General features: G+C 37.1%; 1 protein-coding gene across 7 annotated transcripts in view; it reads left to right on the forward strand.

Annotated features, from left to right (window-relative positions):
• Positions 1–19102, forward strand: part of USP3 (ubiquitin specific peptidase 3) — a 107507-nt gene that overhangs the window by 83133 nt on the left and 5272 nt on the right. For all 7 annotated transcript variants that reach the window (XM_059180739.1, XM_059180738.1, XM_059180737.1 and 4 more), the window contains 3 exons: positions 17016–17134; positions 18212–18325; positions 18465–18532. In XM_059180739.1, coding sequence (XP_059036722.1) covers positions 17016–17134; positions 18212–18325; positions 18465–18532 — 301 coding nt within the window. The remainder of the gene's footprint in view (positions 1–17015; positions 17135–18211; positions 18326–18464; positions 18533–19102) is intronic.

Consider the following 19102-nt stretch of genomic DNA (forward strand, 5'->3'; position numbering starts at 1 on the left):
TATCACCACTCCCACTCTGTCAGACTCTACAGATAGAGATTCTGGGAGATTGACAGGGTAAGAAATCTTACCTTCTGTTGGCTGTATGTCAGATGTCCCAAGGACCTCAGTTGCAGTTATGTCTAGCATGTTAAAGTATCCTGCTGACTATGTCGACTGTTGAAGAGGAAGAATTTCCTCTGCCCTTCATGGTCCTTCTTGCTGGACAAAGAACCACATTGATTCAAGATAGAAAATCAGATTTAATTTTGTATGTACAGGGACTCCACATGGACATGAAATTCCAAAGACAGGCAACATGAGGCTTCTGTGAGCCAAGGAGAGGAATAGGGGTCTGAGGACACAAAGGGGAGAAAGCAGAAAGGTGAGAGGTGGTGTTTGGAAAACAAACATTGTCCTGTTATTTAGGCAGAGAAGTTTCTTAGGTAAAGAGGAATCTTTTCCTGGTATAAGCAGGCAGTCGAGGAGGGGGAGGACATAAGAGCTTCTCCTGAACCTGCTGGGTTTTGTTTGCTTTAACTCAAAATAATATTCATGTCAAAGTGGCCCATCTTGGGGCCCTGCAGATGTAGTACTAGAAAATATAATTTAATGGAGGAAGATAAAAGTCGTTTTGATAAAATTTCAAATCCATTTCTGATTAAAAGGAGGAGGAAAAAAACCCTTTTATTAACTTACTAAGCTAGGAATAGAAAGTTAACTTGATGAAGATTATCTATCAGAAGCTATCAGTGATCATCATAGTTAACGGTGAAGCACTAATGATTTTCCATTACAGTGTGGAAGCAGTCAGGAGTCCTGTTGCTGAGATACAAGGCATTCATTAGACAAAGAGAGCGGCACTGGGCAGGAGATCTGCTTTTCTAAAAGCTCTTGATTTAAAACAAATACAAGTATTATTTTGATAAGTTCTAAACTTGGAGCTAAAAAGTTTAGTAAGGCAGCCAAATAGGCAAAAAAAAAAAAAAAAAAAAAAAAAGCTTTGCTGCACATAGTAAAAGATCCTATTCACAGTAGCAGTAAAATCTTACAAATACTTATGAATAAAATAATTGAGAAATATATAAGACCTAGATGAAGAAAATTATAAAACTTTATGCTAGAACAGATAAAAGTTTGAATAGAGCCATGTCATATATTTGGATAGGGAGACCAATGCAGTAGAGATGTCAGTTTTCCCCCAGATTACCCCCTAAATTTATTCTAGTTTGCTCAAAAGTTCCTCTGTAAGAATTTTTTTAAAAGACTATTTGAGAGATTATTAAATCAATCAGATTAATCATTAAAATTAAATTAAATGTTTATTAATTATAATTATTAAATCAATCAGATTAATTATTAAAATTAAATTAAATGTTTATTAATTATAGTTATTATATATTATTTATTATAATTAAATATAAATAATAATTAAAGTTAAATGATTGAATTAATTAAATAATATCAAATAAAAGATTATTTGAGGGGGGTGGGGAGAGCGCCCGTGCATGTGCACATGAATGGAGAGGCGTGGATAGAGAGGGAGAAGCAGACTTCCCACTGAGAGCAGAGTGTCCATTGGTTGGGGGGCCTTGATCCCAGACTCTAGGATCATGACCTGAGCTGAAGGCAGAACCCACTGAGCCACCCAGGAGCCCCTGCAGAAAGAAATTCTTAAGAGAAGCTTAAAAAGTTTTTTAAATAAAAATGAGGAAGCAGGATAGAGATAAGGTAAGAAATGTCCCATATTACTAATTTAGCATGTACTGGTGCAGAAAGGTGTCTATGGGAATTTATTACATTCCAAAGAAAAAATTTCAAATCAGTGGATAGAACTATTAGTCAATTAATACTGAAAATGAAAATTTGGGAAAACATTAATTTCATCCCTAACTCCCATCTTTTCTGAAATTTGGTTTCAAGATTTAATATGAAAAATAAAACCATAGGACCCTATAGGCCAACGTTTTTTTGATCTTATATGGGCGATCTTTCACCAAGACCAGAACTCAGAAAGGAAAAAATTCATAAATTTAACTGCATAATTAAGGTTACAGTAGGTAAGTAGAGGACATATGAAAAAGAATACTTGGTAAAGTATATAAATAGGAAGAAATGGAAACAATTAAACACTTATATTCAGGAAAGTATAGGTAAAGCAGAATTGGTCAAAATGACAAAGATAGGTAATATCCATGGTTCGTGTAGGTTTTTGAGAGTGGGCACTCTCACATATTGGTGTTAGTATAAATTTGTAGTTTGGGAGGACAGTGATCACTTTTAATGAGCATTTCCTTAGACATAGTAATTTTACTTGTGAATGTGGACAATAACACCTTTAAAAGATGTTCATTAAAGCATTCTTTGTTATTGCAGAGATCAGAAATAATTTATATGCCTGCTAGTAGGGCACTGGTTTAATAAATAATACTGTGTAGTAATTAAGAAAGATAAAGTTGATCAATAGCCAGGCCACAGAAAGATAGCTTACAAAATACTGTGGAGCAAAACACTATCCATGGAACTATGTCTATAGAATGATTCCATCTATGTAAAATAAACATTCATATGTGCATTAAAGTCTTGAGCAGCATACTCTCTCTGTTCTCAGTGATTTCTTAGGGGTAGGGATTCAAGAAGAAAGTCAACTGTGATTTCCTTTTTCCTGCTCTTTTATGTTGTTTGAATTTTTTAACCTATTGTGTCACCTTTATAATTACATATTTGCTTTGGGGGAGTAAAACAAAATGTGGGTTAACTTATATATACTTCCCAATTACTGCTTTGCCAAATTAAACTTATATAGTGCATAAAAGGGATCTAATAACATCAACAAACCAGTTTTATTCCCTGCTCTCCTTAAGGATGTATTTAACAGTTTATATAATGTGGAAGACTGACACTTGTGAGATATATGCCCCGAAACCCTTGAGAATCTTAGGAGTTTCAAAATCCATCATGGCAATTTTTTTTTTTCCTTATGAAAGGCAGTAAAGTACAAATGAAAAAGTTTAAGCAGCTTCCTCAGATGGGAGGTGTAAAGGTAAGTGGAGAACAACAAAACTTGGCGAGATGGGAATGCTGGGTAGCTAGTAGACGGTTTCACTAGCTGTGTGATTCACTTCCGCATAGGAGCTTTGGAAACGCAGTTTGTTTAATGCTGCAAAAGGTTAACCTGTAATACGTTTCAGGGTCATTCATGGCAAGAGTCAAATCTGTCAAGGAAAGGCTGTACCTAGGCAGTCTTCCTCTTTAGGAAATAACTGTGTACATGTATGTTTCAATAATAAAAATTGAAGGACATAAAGTCTGTGTATTCATTGTAACATTTAGGGAAAATTCAAATAGTACCAAGAGGAAAATAAACGTGCCTTCTAAGTCTACCATCTTGCAATACCATAGTTAAGGGCTTTTTTTTTTTTTTTCTTTTTTTAAGTAGGCTCCTCCCCCAGCATGGAGCCCCAACTCAGGGTTTGAACCAGGACCCTGAGATAAAGACCTGAGCTGAGATCAAGAGTCGGCTGCTTAACTGACTGAGCAATCCAGGTGTCCCAAGGATATTTTTCTTTGAAAACCGATTTAAAAGCTTTTTTTTTTTTTTTTTTAAAGGCAGCCGTTGGAAATTTAGAATTATTCTGGGTTGTGGGACTGTTTTAACCCATCGAAGTTTCATTACAAATAGGCATTAGTTTTATAGAGAGCTAAAAAGCAGCTTTTAAAATCCATATGGAGTTAACTATGTGGGTAGTTCTCTACTAATCCAACTAGGGTTGATAATGTTGCTTCTTTATTAAAACTCTTAGGGGCTGCCCATGGACACAGTCTTTTGAGCTTCTGATACAGCTGTGACAATGAGGCTGCCTCACTGAGGGTGCAGCAGCAGATGTGGGCCCCTGAGAGCCCATTGCAACAACAGAGAGAGAGAGATGGAAGAATACAAGATTGCTCTTAGAGGCAGTTGGGGCCACCATTTTGAAAATTGAATGTTTGAAAAACTAGGTTCAGCTTGTATGGCTTGGTTATGAATTGTCTAATGAGCCTTTCATATCTTCTGTTGTATGTTGGATTATCACATGACCTTACAGGAAAAGGAGAGAATTGCATTATCTTATGCATAAATCAGTTTGGGATCACTTGGTGGTCACCCTATAAGCCTCTCAAAGAATCATGGAGCAAAAGCTGCCGTTCTGTGCCCCCAAAGCTGTGGAAGAGGCTGATTGCAAGCAGCTAGGCTGAATGTGGGTCCTGCTCTACAGTGAGTCCAGTGTTGCCTAAGACAAGCATCTCAATGGTATGGAGACCAAACTCTGAGCAGTGCATCAAGAGTCAGCAAAAGTGGGTCATTGCAGCTACGTTGGCTGAACATAGTTGCAGCTTACCCACGATATTAGGTCACATGTAGCCCACATAGAGGGCTTCCCTGGAGTGCCCGGTTCTGGTGACCTGGGAGAGATGCTGTGCTGCAGAGCACCACAGACCTCTTCTACCCAAGACCACCAATTTCAAGACCAGGAGATGTAGCTGACCTACCTAGTAGATAGAAAGAGTTACAAAACATAAATAGAGAGGGGTATGTCCTAAATGAATGAACAAGACAAAATTATGGTAGAGGAGCTAAATAAAATGGTAATAAGCAGTATACCTAATAACGAATTGAAAGTAATGGTCATAAAGATACTCACTGGACTTAAGAAAAGAGTGGATGGACTCAGGTTAAAGATAGAAAACAGAAAAACCAGAGAGAGCTGAAGAATTCAATAACTGACATAAAAATACACTAGAGGGCGCCTGTGTGGCTCAGACAGTTAGCTGCCTTTGGCTCAGATCATGATCTCAAAGTCCTGGGATGGAGACCCTGCTCAGCAAGGAGTCGGCTTCTCCCTCCCCTCTAACCCTCTCCCCCACCCCCATGCTTGCTCTCCTCTCTCTCTCTCAAAAAAATAAATAAATAAATAAATAAATTAAAAAAAAATGCACTAGAGGGAATCAACAGCAGATTAGAGGAGCCAGAAGAACAGATCAGTGATCTGGAAGAGAGGGTAGTGGAAAGCAACCAGTCTAAATAGGAAAGAAAAAGGGACCTCAGTGACATCAAGCATACTAACATCACATTATAGAGAAGATAGAGAATGAAGCAGAAAACTTACTTGAAGAAATAGCTAAAAACTTCCTGATCTGGGAAGAGAAACAGATATCCAGGTCCAGGAAGTAGAAAGCTCCTAACAAGATAAACCCAAGTTGGTCCACACCAAGACACATAATAATTAAAATAGCAAGCTGTAACAATAGAGAATTTTAAAAGTAGAAATGGCAGGGGCGCCTGGGTGGCTCAGTGGGTTAAAGCCTCTGCCTTCAGCTCAGGTCATGATCTCAGGGTCCTGGGATCGAGCCCCGCATCGGGCTCTCTGCTCAGCAGGGAGCCTGCCTCCCCCCCCCCTCTCTGCCTGCCTCTCTGCCTACTTGTGATTTCTGTCAAAAAAAAAAAAAAAAAACCTTTAAAAAAAAAAAGTAGAAATGGCAAAGAATATACAGTTATATGAGGGAAACCCCGTAAGGCTATCAGCTGATCTTTCAGCAGAAACTGTAGGGCAGAAGAAAATGGCAAGATACATTCAAAGTGCTTAAAGGAAGAGCGTTTGGGTGGCTCAGTCATTAGGCAGCTGCCTTCACTCCCAGGTTTTGGTCCTGGGGTCCTGGGATTGAGCCCTGCATGGGGCTCCCTGCTCAGTGGGGAGCCTTCTTCTCCCTCTCCCACTCCACTCCCTCTGCTGTGTTCTCTCACTGTCTCTGTTAAATAAACAAAATCTTAAAATAAAAACAAAGGGGGAAAAAACCCCCTACAAACTAAGAATACTCTCCAGCAAGGTAATCATTCTGAATAGAAAGTTTCCCAAACCAAAGTTAAAGGAGTTCATCACCATAAAACCAGCCTTATAGGATATGTTAAAGGGAATTAAGTAGAAAGAGAAGGCCATAACTAGAAGAAAATTATGAATGAAAAAAATTTTACAGTACAAATATAAAATAAAGGTAGTAGATTAATCACTAATGGAGGTTAAAATGCAAAAGTAGCAAAATAGCTCTTATCCACAAAAATTTAAAAAATAAATAATATAAATATAAAAAATAATAAATAAATAAATAAATAAATAAAATTTTATTAAAAATAATAAATAATATAAAAATAAATCGATAAAAAAGATGCAAAATATATATACATAAAATATAGAGGGGGTAAAAATGTAGTTTTAGAATGTTGTTTGAATTTAAGGGACCATCAACTTAATACATACTGCTAAACACATAAGATGTTGTACATGAGTCCAATCGTAGCCACAAATTAAAAACTAAAGAGGAAGGAATCCAAGCCTCACACTAAAGAAAGCCACCAAGCTACAAGGGAAAAGAGTAAGAGAACAAGAAAGGAACAGAGTACTATAAAAACAACCAGAAAATCATTCACAAAATGGCAGTAAGTACATGCTTATTTTAAATGTAAATGAACTAAATGCTCTGATCAAAAAATATAAGGTGATGGAATGGATAGAAAAAAAAAAGATCCAACTATGTGGAACCTGCAAGAGAGTCACTTTAAACCTAAAGACACAGACTGAAAGTGACGGGATGCAAAAACATATACCATAAAATCCCAAGCAAAAGAACCCTCAAAGAACAAAAACAACCGAGGTAGCAGTACTTCTATCAGACAAAATAGACTTTTAAAGACAGACTGTAGCAAGAGACAAAGAAGGGCACTACATAAAGGGAACCAGTGCCACAAGAGGATAAAACAGTTGTAAATATTTGTGTACCCCAAATAGCATCTAAATATGTAAAGCAAATATTAAAAGACATAAAATGAGAAATTGACAGTAACACAGTAATAGTGGGGATTTGACACCCCACCTTACGTCAATAGCTAAGTCAGACAGAAAATCAATAAAGAAACAGTGGCTTTAAATGACACATTGGACCAGACAGACCTAACATACATACAGAACCTCTCCCCCTAAAAAACAGCAGAATGCTCATCCTTTTCAAGTGCACATAGAACATTCTCCAGGATAGATCAGGTAAGGCCACAAAACAAGTCCATTAAAATTGTATCAAGTGGGGCGCCTGGGTGGCTCAGTTGGTTAAGCATCTGCCTTCAGCTCAGGTCACAATTTGGGGTCCTGGGATCGAGCCCCCCCCCCCCCGCACCGGTCAGGGTCCCTGCTTCTCCCACTGCTCTCCCCTGCTTGTGCTCTGTCTCAAATAAATAAAACCATTTTAAAAAATTAGTATCTTTTCTGCACACAATGATATGAAACTACAAATTCATTACAAGAAAAACTCTGGAGAAAACAGATGAAGACTAAATGACATGCCACTAAATAACGCTTTGATCAATAAAGAAATAAAAAAATAACATGGAGCCATGTGAAAATTAAAACACAAAGCCAAAATCTTTGGGACTCAGCAAAAGCAGCTCTAAGAGGGAAGTTAAGAGGGATACAGGCACACCCCAAGAAACGAGAAGTATCAACCTAACTTTTTAATCTAAAAGAACTTGAAAAAGAACAAATAAAGCCCAGAACTAGTAGAAGGAAGGAAATTTTTAAAATTGTAAAAGATCAATGAAACTAAGAGCTTGTTCTTTGAAAAGATAAAATTGATAAACCTTTAGCCAGACTCATCAAGAAAAAGAAAGGACTTGGGTAAAAATCAGGAATGAAGGACTAAAATAACAACTGATACTACAGAAATACAAAGGAGTTTAAGAAAATATTGTGAAAAATTATATGTAACAAATTGAGGAATGTAGAAGAAAGGGGTAAATTCCTGGAAACATAATCTTCCAAAACTGAACCAGGAAGAAATAGAAGATTTGAACAGACCAATTACTAGTAATGAAATTGAATTAGTAATAAAAAAAAAAAAAAAAAACAACAAAGGTCCATGACCAGATGACTTCACAGGTGAATTCTATCAAACATTTAAAGAAGAGTTAATACCTGTTTTTCTCAAACTATCCCAAAAAATAAAATAGGAAGGAAATTCATTCTATAAGGCCAGCATTACCCTGATAACAAAACCAGACAAAGACACTACAAAAAACAAAAAAACAAAAACCAAATGACAGGCCAGTATCTCTGATGAACAGATCTACAAAAATATTCAACGAAGTAGTAGCAAACTGAATTCAAGAATACATTTTAGCACGCCTGGGTAGCTCAGTCAGTTAAGTGTCTGCCTTTGGCTCAGATCATGATCCCAGGGTACTGGGATTGAGTGCTGCATCAGGCCCCTTGCTTAGCGGGAAGCCTGCTGCTTCCCCTGCCTGTGCTTGCTCGCTGACAAAATCTTTAAATAAAAAAATTCATTTTAAAAAAGTTGTTCACACACACACACACACACACACACACACCACCACCACCACCACCACAATTAAGTGGGATTTATTCCAGGGATGCAAAAGTGTTTTGCTGTTCACAAAATCAATGTGATATATCACATTAACAAGAGAAAGGATTAAAAAACATATGATCATCTCAATGGGTACAGAAAAAGCTTTAACAAAATACAACATCCACTCAAGATAAAAACCCACAGCTAACATCATACGTAATAGTGAAAAATTGAGCACCTTTCCTCTACTATCCGGAAGAAGACAAGGATGATCACCATTTTAATTCAACATAGTACTGGAAGTCCTAATGGCAGCAATCAGAAAAAAAAAAAAGGCATCCAGATTGGTAAGGAATAAGTAAAATTGTCACTATTTGTAGATGATATGATAGCATATATAGAATGCCCTAAAGATGCCACCAAAAAAACTAGTAACAAAGTGGCAGAAAGAAAACAATCCTATTTACTGTTGCAGCAAAAAGAATAAAATAGGTAGGAATAAATTTAATCCAGGATGGTGAAAGATCTGTACTCTGAACATTTTAAGATACTCTCAAAATAAGTAGAACAGGACACAAAGAAGTAGAAAGATACAGCGTGCTGATGGGTTGAAGATAATTGTTAAAATGTCATACTAGCCAAAGCACTCTACAGATTCAGTCTCTCTCAGAATACCAATGATGTTTTTCACAGAAGTAGAACAATCCTAAAATTTGTATGAAAGCATAAAAGATTGCCAAAGCAATCATGAGAAAAGAACAAAGCAGAGGTATCACAATCCCAGATTTTGAGATACAGTACAAAGCTATACTAATCAAAACAAAAACAGACATACAGGTCGTGGAACAGGATAGAGAACCCAGAAATAAATCCACCCTATCTGGTCAATTAATCAACAACAAAGGAGGCAAGAATATACACTGAAGAAAAGACAGTCTTTTCAGTAAATAGTATTGGAAAAATTGGACATCTACTTGCAAAAGAATGAAATTGGACCACTTTTTTAAAAAGATACTATTTATTTATTTGTCAGAGAGCACAAGCAAGGGAGCAGCAGACAAAGCAGGCAGAGGGAAAAGCAGGCTCCCTGCTAAGCACGGAGCCTGATGTGGGACTCGATCCCAGGACTCTGGGATCATGACCTTGAATGCAGACGTTTAACTGACTGAGCCACCCAGGCATCCCTGGACCACTTTATTATACTATACACAAAAACAAACTCAAAATGGATTAAAGACCTAAAATGTAAGACCTGAAACCATAAAACTCCTGAAAGAAAATGCAGACAATAATCTCTTGGACATCACCCTTTGAAACATATTTATGAATAGGTCTCCTCAAGCAGGAAGCAAAAGCAAAAATACACTATTAGGACTACACCAATAAGAAAAAAGCTGCTGTACAGCAAAGGAAACCATCAAGAAGGCAACTGAACGAGAGGAGGTATTTGCAAATGATATATCCCATAAGGGGTTAATATCCAAACTATATAAAAAATGTATAGAACTTGATACCAAATAATCTGATTTAAAAATAGTCAGAGGACTCGAATAGAAGTAGAAATACCATATGATCCACTAATTCCCTGACTGGGTATTTACTCAAAAAAAATGAAAACATTGATTTGAAAGATATATGCACCCCTGTGTTTATTGCAGCATTATTTATAATAGCCAAGATACGGAAGCAACCCAAGTATCCGTCGATATAAGAAAGAATTAAGAAGATGGGATAGATATATACAATGTGTATTACCTAGTTACAAAGAAGTATGAGATCTTACGAGATGGGCAAGCATGGATGGATTTAGCGTTACGCTAAGTGAAATAAGTCAGAGAAAGACAAATACCATATAATTTTACATAGAAGTAGAATCTAAAAAAACAAACAAAACAGGATTCTGATTAAACTGGTGGTTACCATAGGGGAGGTGCATAGGGAGATGGGTGAAATAGATAAAAGGGATTAAGAGGCATAAATTTCCTGTTACAAGGTAAGTCATGGAGATGAAAAATATGGCATAGGGAATATAGTCAATAACATTGTAATACTATTGTATTACAGTTACAGGAGGATTTTAGTGCCCCACTTACATCACTGGTTAGATCATCCAGGCAGAAAATCAATAAGGAAATGTGGCCTTAAATGATACATTAGATCAGATGGATTTAACAGATATGTACAGAACATTTCATCTGAAAGTGAAAGAATGTACATTCTTCTCAAGTGCACATGGATCATTCTTCAGGGTAGATCATTTGTTAGGCCACAAAAGACGTCTTAGTCCTTTTAAGAAGACTGAAAATATATCAGGCAGTTTTTCTGACCACAGTGGTATGAAACTAGACATCAACTGTGAGAAGAAAACTGGAAAATCCACAAACAGGTGGAGATTAAGTGACATGCTACTGAACAACCAGTGGGTAAAGGAGAAATCAAAAGAGATTTTAAAAAATGCCTTGTGAAAATGAAACTGGAAACACAATGTACCAAAACTTAAGGGATACAGCAAAACACTTCTAGGAGGAAAGTTCATAGCAATAAATACCTGTTTTGAGAAACAAGGAAAATCTTGAATAAACTTAACTTTACACCTTTAAGAATGAGAAAAAGAACAAAGCCAAAAGTTAGGAGAAGGAAGAAAATAAAGATTGGAGTGGAAATAAATGAGACTAAAAAGACGATAGTAAAGATCAACAAAATAGCTTGTCCTTTTAAAAGATAAAAATCAATAAACCTTGAACCATTCTCATTGAAACAAAGACAGGACTCAAAATCAGAAAGGAAAGTGGAGACATTACAACTGATAACCATAGAAATACAAAGGATCTTGAGAGATTGCTGTGAACAGTTACACACCAAGAAACTGGACCTAGCAGAAATGGATAAATTCCTAGAAACATACAACCTACCAAGACTGAATTATGAAGAAACAGAAAATATGAACAGATGGATTACTAGTAAGGAGATTGAATCTGTAATTGAGAATCTTCCAACAAACAGATGTCTGGGACTATACGACTTCAGTGATGAATTCTATCAAACATGCAAAGAATTCATACCTGTCCTTCTCAGACTCTTCCAAAAAAGAGGAGGAAAGAAGACTTTTGTTTTATTTATTTATTTTTTAAAGATTTTATTTATTTATTTGACAGATCACAAGTAGGCAGAGAAGTGGGCAGAGAGAGGAGCAAGCAGGCTCCCCGCTGAGCAGAGAGCCCGATGTGGGGCTCGATCCCAGGACCCTGGGGTCATGACCTGAGCTGAAGGCAGAGGCTTTAACCCACTGAGCCACCCAGGTGCCCCACTTTTTTTTTTTTTTTTAAGATTTTTATTTATTTGACAGAGATCACAAGTAGGCAGAGAGGCAGGCAGAGAGAGAGGAAGGGAAGCAGGCTCCCTGCTGAGCAGAGAGCCCCACTTTTAAAGTCATTTTACAAGGCCATTTTACAGTTGCCCTGATACCAAACTAGACAAGGGGACCATAACAAAAGCAAATTACAGGCTGATATTCCAGATTAACATGGATGCAGAAATCCTCAATAAAATATTAGCAAAGCAAATTCAACAGTAGTGTTGACCCTTCAACAACATGGGTTTGAACTATATATGACCACTTATATGTGAATTGTTTCGATTAATACAGTACAGTATTATATGTATTTTCTCTTGCGTTTTTTCCCAGGATTTTATTTGTTTTAGGGAGAACAAGTGTGCAAGTAAGGGGAAGGAGAGGGAGAGAGAATCTCAAGCACACTCCACACTGAGCACAGAACCCAGAGTAGGGCTCGAACCCATGACACTGAGATCATGACGTGAGCTGAAACCAAGAGTTGGATACTTAACTGACTGAGCCACCCACGCACCCCTTCCTTGTGACTTTTTAAAATAACATTTTTCTCGATCTTACTTTAATACAGGAGTACAGTATATAATACAAATAAAATACAAAATGTGTGTTAATTGACTTACCAGTAAGATTCTGGTCAACAGTAGGCTGTCATTAGTTAAATTTTGAGGTATTCAAAAGATATACATGAATTTTCAACTGCACAGGGGGTTGGTGCCCTGAACCCCCCCCACGTTATTCAAGGGTCAAGTGTACCTTAAGGGATCATATACCATAATCAAGCAGGATTTATTCCAGGGATGCAGGGATGGTTCAGCATTTATAAATCAGTGTTAATCACCACATTAACAAAATCAGGGATAAAAATTACATAATTATCTCAGTAGATGCATAAAAAGCATTTGACAAAATTCAACACCCATTTAATATTATTTTTACAGAGAGCACGAGGAAGGGTGGGGGTAGAGGCAGAGAGAAAGAGAGAGAATCTCAAGCAGGTTCCACACCTAGCAGCGCATGAGGCCCAGAGTCATGACCCTGATATCATGACCTGAGCTGAAATCAAGAGTTGGATGCTTAACTGACTGAGCAATCCAGGTGCCCCAACACCCATTTGTGTTAAAAACTCAAAGTGGGTATAGAGGGTGCGTTCCTCAACATAGCAAAGCCCATATATGACAAGCCCGTAGTTAACATCATACTCAATGGTGAAAAGCTGAAAGCTTTTCCTCAGAGATAAGGAATAAAACAGGGTTGTCCACCCTGTTTGCTACTACTTTTTGTTTGTTACTACTTTTATTCTATAAGTTATTGAAATTCCTCACCAGAGCAACTAGGCAAGATAAAAAAAAAAAAAAAAAAAGTCATCCAGATTGGAAAGGAAGAAATAAAACTCAGTATTTACAGATGACATGTTATATATAGAAACCCTTAAGAGTACACCAAAAAAAGTGTATTCAGTAAAGTTGCCGGATCAAAATCAAAATACAAAAATCCACTGCATTTTTATACACTAATAGTGAACTGTCAGAGAAATTAAAGTAATCCCTTTTAGAATTGCATCAAAAGAATACCCCGGAATAAATTTAACTGAATAAATTTACACTGAAAACTGTAAGACAGTGAAGAAAGAAATTAAAGATGACACAAATAAATGGAAAGATATATACCATGCCCATAGATTGGAAGAATTAATGTTGCTATTCACACTACCCTGAGCATTCTACAGATTCAGTTCAGTCCCTATCAAAATTTCCTGTCAAATTAAAAATCCCTTTCAAAATCCTAAGATTTGTATGGAATCACAAAAGACCCCGAATAGGCAAAGAAATGTTGGAAAAGAAGAACAAAATCAGAGGCTTCACATGCCTTGATTTGGAACTAAATTACAAAGCCACAGTATTCACAACAGTATGGTTTTGGTGTAGAAACAAAAATCACTGGAACAGATGAGAGAGCCCAGAAATAAACCCATATATATATGGTCAGTTTACAACAAAGGAGCCAAGAATATACAAGGGGAAAGGATAATAAATGATGCTGGGAAAACTGGACAGCAAATGCAATGGAATGAAAGTGGACTACTTTCTTAAACCATACACAAAAATTAACTCAAAATGGACTGAAGACTGGAACCTAGGGCCTGAAACCATGAATGTCCTAGAAGAAAACGTAGGTAGTAAACTCCTTGACATAGGTCTTGTCAGTGGCTTTTTGACTCTGTCTCCAAGGCAACAAAAGCAAAATTAAATACAAGGGATTACTTCTAACCAAAAAACTTCTGTACAGCAGAAGGAATACAATGAGAAGGCAACCTACTGAATGGGAAAAAATATTTGCAAATAATACTTGTTAAGGGTTTAATGTCCAGAATACATAAAGAAATCATACAACTCAATAGCAAAAACAAAAAACAACAATCAGTTCCATTTAAAAAAAAAAAAGGGAGAAGATCCTAATAAACCTTTTTTCAAAGATGAGATAGAGCTGACAGGTACATGAAAAGATGCTCTATATCACTCATAAGGGAAATGCAAATCAAACCACAGTGAGCTATCACTTCACAACTGTTACAATGGCTGTTACCAAAAGTATAAGAAATTATAAGTGTTAGGGAGAATGTGGAGAAAATGGAAACCTCGTGCACTGTTGGTTAGAATGTAAATTGGTGCAACCACTGTGGAAAACAGAGCTACCCTATGACCCAGCAATTGCACTACTGGGTATTTACATGAAAGATACAAATAAATGTAGTGATCCAATGCAGGTGCCCCCCCAATGTTTATAGCAGCAATGTCCACAATAGCTAGACTATGTAAAGAGCCCAGATGTCCATCAACAGATGAATGGATAAAGAAGATGTGATACATATATACCATGGAATATTATGCAGCCATCAAATGAAATCTTGCCATTTGCAATGACAGGGATGGAACTGGAGGGTATTATGCTAAGTGAAATAAGTCAATCAGAGAAAGATCATTATCATATGATCTCACTGAAGTGGAATTTAAGAAAACAGGATCTCAGGGGAAGAGAGGTGAAAAAATAAGATGAAACCAAAGAGGGAGACAAACCATGAGAGACTCTTAATCATAGGAAACAAACTGAGGGTTGCTGGAAGGGAAGGGGGTGGAGGGATGGAATAACTGGGTGATGGACATTAAGTGATGTAATGAGCACTGGATATTAGATAAACTAAGGACTCACAGGTCTGTACCTATGAAACCAGTAATACATGTTATAACTAATTGAATTTCAGTAAAAAATGTTTAAAAATTAAAAAAATTAAAGTAGAACTACCATATGATCCAACTGTTCCACTTCTGGGTATTTTTCTGAAGAAAATGAAAATAACTAACTTGAAAAGAAACATGATCCCTTTGTTCATGGAACATTATTTACAATAATCAAGATAATGGATCAATGGATAGAGACAATAGGTTTATATAATGGAATATTATTCAGCCATAAAGAATGAAATCTTGCCATTTAGAACAAAATAGAATTTGAGGGCATTATGCTGAGTCAGAGAAAGATAAATACCATATGATCTCATTTGTATGTGGAATCTAAAAAAAACAAAAACAAAATCAAAAACAAACCCCAAGCCAATCCAAATTCATAGATACAGAAAAGAAGTGTGGGATCGCAAGTGGGCGAAATATGTGAAAGAGGTTAAAAAGTAGAAACTTGAGGTTATAAACAAGTCATGCGGATGTGACTATAGTTGGTGACTGTAGTTAATACTGTACTGTATATTTAAAAGTTGCTGAGAGAATAAATCAAAAGTCCTCATCACAGGGAAAAATGTTTAATGGATGTTTAGACTTACTGTGGTGATCACATCACAACAGATACAAATACTGAATCATTATGTTGTACAGCTGAAATTAATATGTGCCAATTATACCAAAAAAAAACAAAACAAAACCAAAACACAAACCCAACTCCACAAAGAATGCATGGGGAATATACATTGCCCCACATTGGCCTGTGCCACCAGTCTCTTTCTTATCCTCTCTCATGGAAGCCAGAGCAGAGTATGACCTGAAAATTCTTGAGTACAGAGACAGTGTTGCTTTTCCTGGTAGAGCTAGGTTTAGTGCTTGCTACCCAACTTTTCAAACTAAACATACTGTTCAGATATGTATACATGCATGCAAAAGGACACTTACCACAAAATTCAAGATAATGTCTATTCCTAGAGGGAAAGATGAGGTCTGTTACTGGGAAAATACAGGAAACTCCTAACAGGGCTCCCACACCTGGCTGCTCAGGTTGCTCACTGCACAAATCTAGGGGATGCCATTCACATAAAATCTATTTCCTCAAGTACTGGTGAGAATCCATTTCTTTACATGAGTGCTGGGTACATAGGCATTCATATTTGTTCAAAATTATATATTATTTCTCTACAGAACAATACATACCTTATTGCTTGCAACAGGATTTGGCAAACTTTTTTTCTACAAAGGGCCAGGTAGTAAATACTTGAGGCATTATTACACATAAGGTCCAACTATTGAGCTCTGCTGTTGTAGTGTAAAAGCAGCCACAGATGATATATAAATCAGTGGGTGTGGGGTGTGTCTGTGTTCCAGGAAAACTTTATTTACAAAACTAGGTGGCTGGATTAGGTTTGGGGCCACAGTTTAACAAACCCCAGATTACACAATTAAACCTTTAAAAATGTGATCTATGGTTTGTCCAGGGGACTGAGGGTAGAGCCTGGAACAAAGGATTCACTGAAGGTATCATAGGAAGGTTGGTAATGGAGCCTCCTGTAGTCTGTGTTTATTTTTTTTAATAAGTTATAACTGTGAAAATGTTCGATCTAAGCCTGACTTTTTTATGAACTTGGGGGCTTTGTCCTCTATAAGATATTGAGAGCAGACTGCTGCTCAAACGTTGATTTCATTAAGGAAACCATTTTCAACAAAAGTATCCAAACTGTTTCTTCATTAATAGCACCAAACCTAGCAATACCACCTGTCATTAACTGATCGTTACCAGATGTCAGACACGATGCCAGGCATTTGACACACATCTGTTTTCCTCACAGCAGTGCTTCAAAATACGTTCTTTTTGTTTTTTGGGGTTTTTTTGTTCTGTTTTTTTGGTCTCCATTTTGCAACTGAGAAAGGCTAACTTTTCCTAGGTCACAGAGTTAATAACTCTGAGATTCAAGCCAGAGTTGTCCAGCTTCAAAGTCCACAGTCTGTTTTCTACAGCATAGTATTGCATCTGTAGAAGGCATCCTGTTTTAATGCTGCCCAAATCAATTTGGTTTTAGATTGTCTTCGCAGTTTTACTGACTTAGAAGAACTTGATGAGACAGAGTTATATATGTGCCACAAATGCAAAAAGAAACAAAAATCCACTAAAAAGTTTTGGATTCAAAAACTACCCAAGGTAAGTACTGAGTTTCAAATTATAAGGCAGTTTTGAAGGGGAAAATGTTTATGATTGATGAGAAGATAAATCATTTTTATAACTTTAGCCCATGTCATCTGTTCTTATTGGTCTCTCGAGTTGCTAGTGAAAGGTAAGTCAGTCCTTTGAGAATGCATAATTAATGTGTCCTGATCACAGTTTCCAACGAGTGAGTGGAGGGGTGGTTTCCCACACCATGACTATGCCACAGTGGGGGTCCTACAATTTCCCACAACTCTCACACTGTCTACCTGAAGACAGCGATCAGATCCCACAGGGTCAGGTCTCAGTCCCCCAAGACTGCCTCTGCTTCAGAAGCCAGTCACAAGCCCAGCTTACTACTTAATGCTTCTGACCCACAGGCTCCAGGTATGTATGAGGAGATGCGTCAGGTGGAGTCCTGAACAGAGAAGCTTCCGTCCTTGTGGAGTTTGAGGCCCGGCATTGGCCTCCAACTGTTCTGGTTCCCCGTCTGGAATCTCTCCAGATCCTCCTTTTGGATTTTTATGACAGTTTTTATTACACAGGCATGACTGATTAACTCACTGGCTGTTGGCAGTTCCAGCGCCTCTCCCCTCTCTAGAGTTTGTGGGGTAGGAGGAGAGACTGAAAGTTCCAACTCTGTAATCACAGCCTTGGGTCCCCTGCAACCAGCCCCCATTCTTAGGTGCAGTCAGAAAAGTCATCTCATTAACATAACAAAGACACCTTTATGGCTAGCACTTAGGAAATTCTAAGGGTTTCCGAGCTCTCCCGTTAGGAAAGGGAGGTCAGGACCTATTTTTATATGTATATATATATATATATATATATATATATATATATATATAAAGTTTTTACTTTAATTTCAGTTCACTAATATGCAGTGTAATATTAGTTATCAGGTGTTATAAGTCACAACATCACAATAAGGTATGTAGAAGAAAATACTATGAGGGTTCAAAAGATAAACCGATAGGCCACCTAAAATTTCATCAAGAGACATTAGTACCAAGTATTTAATTTTATTGAAATGTTAATTGTTTATAATCTTTGTCTGATGTATCTCTCATCCAGGTGCTATGCTTACATTTGAAACGATTTCATTGGACTGCATATTTAAGAAACAAAGTTGATACCTATGTAGAATTTCCCCTGAGAGGCCTGGACATGAAATGCTACTTGCTAGAGGTAAGATCAGTTATCTTTGTTAGATGGTGAAAAGATGACTTTTCAGGAAAATCAAGTCTTCACATTGAGGTAGGACATAGGATGTCATTAACCACTGCTCCTAACTCAGTCCTGGGTTGTCTCCTCCCTTGTTCTGTAGCCTGAGAACAGTGGCCCAGAGCACTGCCTGTACGACCTTGCCGCTGTGGTGGTTCACCATGGTTCCGGGTAAGTGTGTCAGTGGCTTCTCATGCTTGGAAAAAAGCATGGTGAAGACCAGCAGTCTTGCACCACACTTGAAAATTCTCCCTCAACTCCCTAAAAAATGAATTCAAATACATTAAAGTAGGTGAAGTTGAATTTTCTTTCAATTATGGTGTGAAAGAATATTCTTGAAAGGATGTTGTGAAGGAAGAAGGCACATGAAAACAAAATGGAGAAGGATTCATTTGATCTCTGCATGCAGAACCCAAGCTATTTGTCCACAAAATCCTGAGTAGTCTTTACTCCAGAGTTTTTTATTTCCTTTGCCAGGTGACATTTAAATTGGGGAAAAATGGGAAATTATTTGGAACTTACTTCATGTCATTTATTTTAAAGATTCATTTTTTATTTTACTGAAATTTTCCCTAAAAATTTTATTAGTTTATACCTTCTCATTTCTTGAGATTCATTATTTTACCTTCAAATGTGGACAAACCCCTATCCATGTTGAAATCCGATTTCCCTCAGAACTTTGTAGATGTTGCTCCCTTGACTTCATCATTCATGGTTACCAGTCAATTCTCATCCCTTTGT

Source organism: Mustela lutreola, chromosome 7, assembly GCF_030435805.1.
Source record: "Mustela lutreola isolate mMusLut2 chromosome 7, mMusLut2.pri, whole genome shotgun sequence".
Taxonomy (NCBI): Eukaryota; Metazoa; Chordata; class Mammalia; order Carnivora; family Mustelidae; genus Mustela; species Mustela lutreola.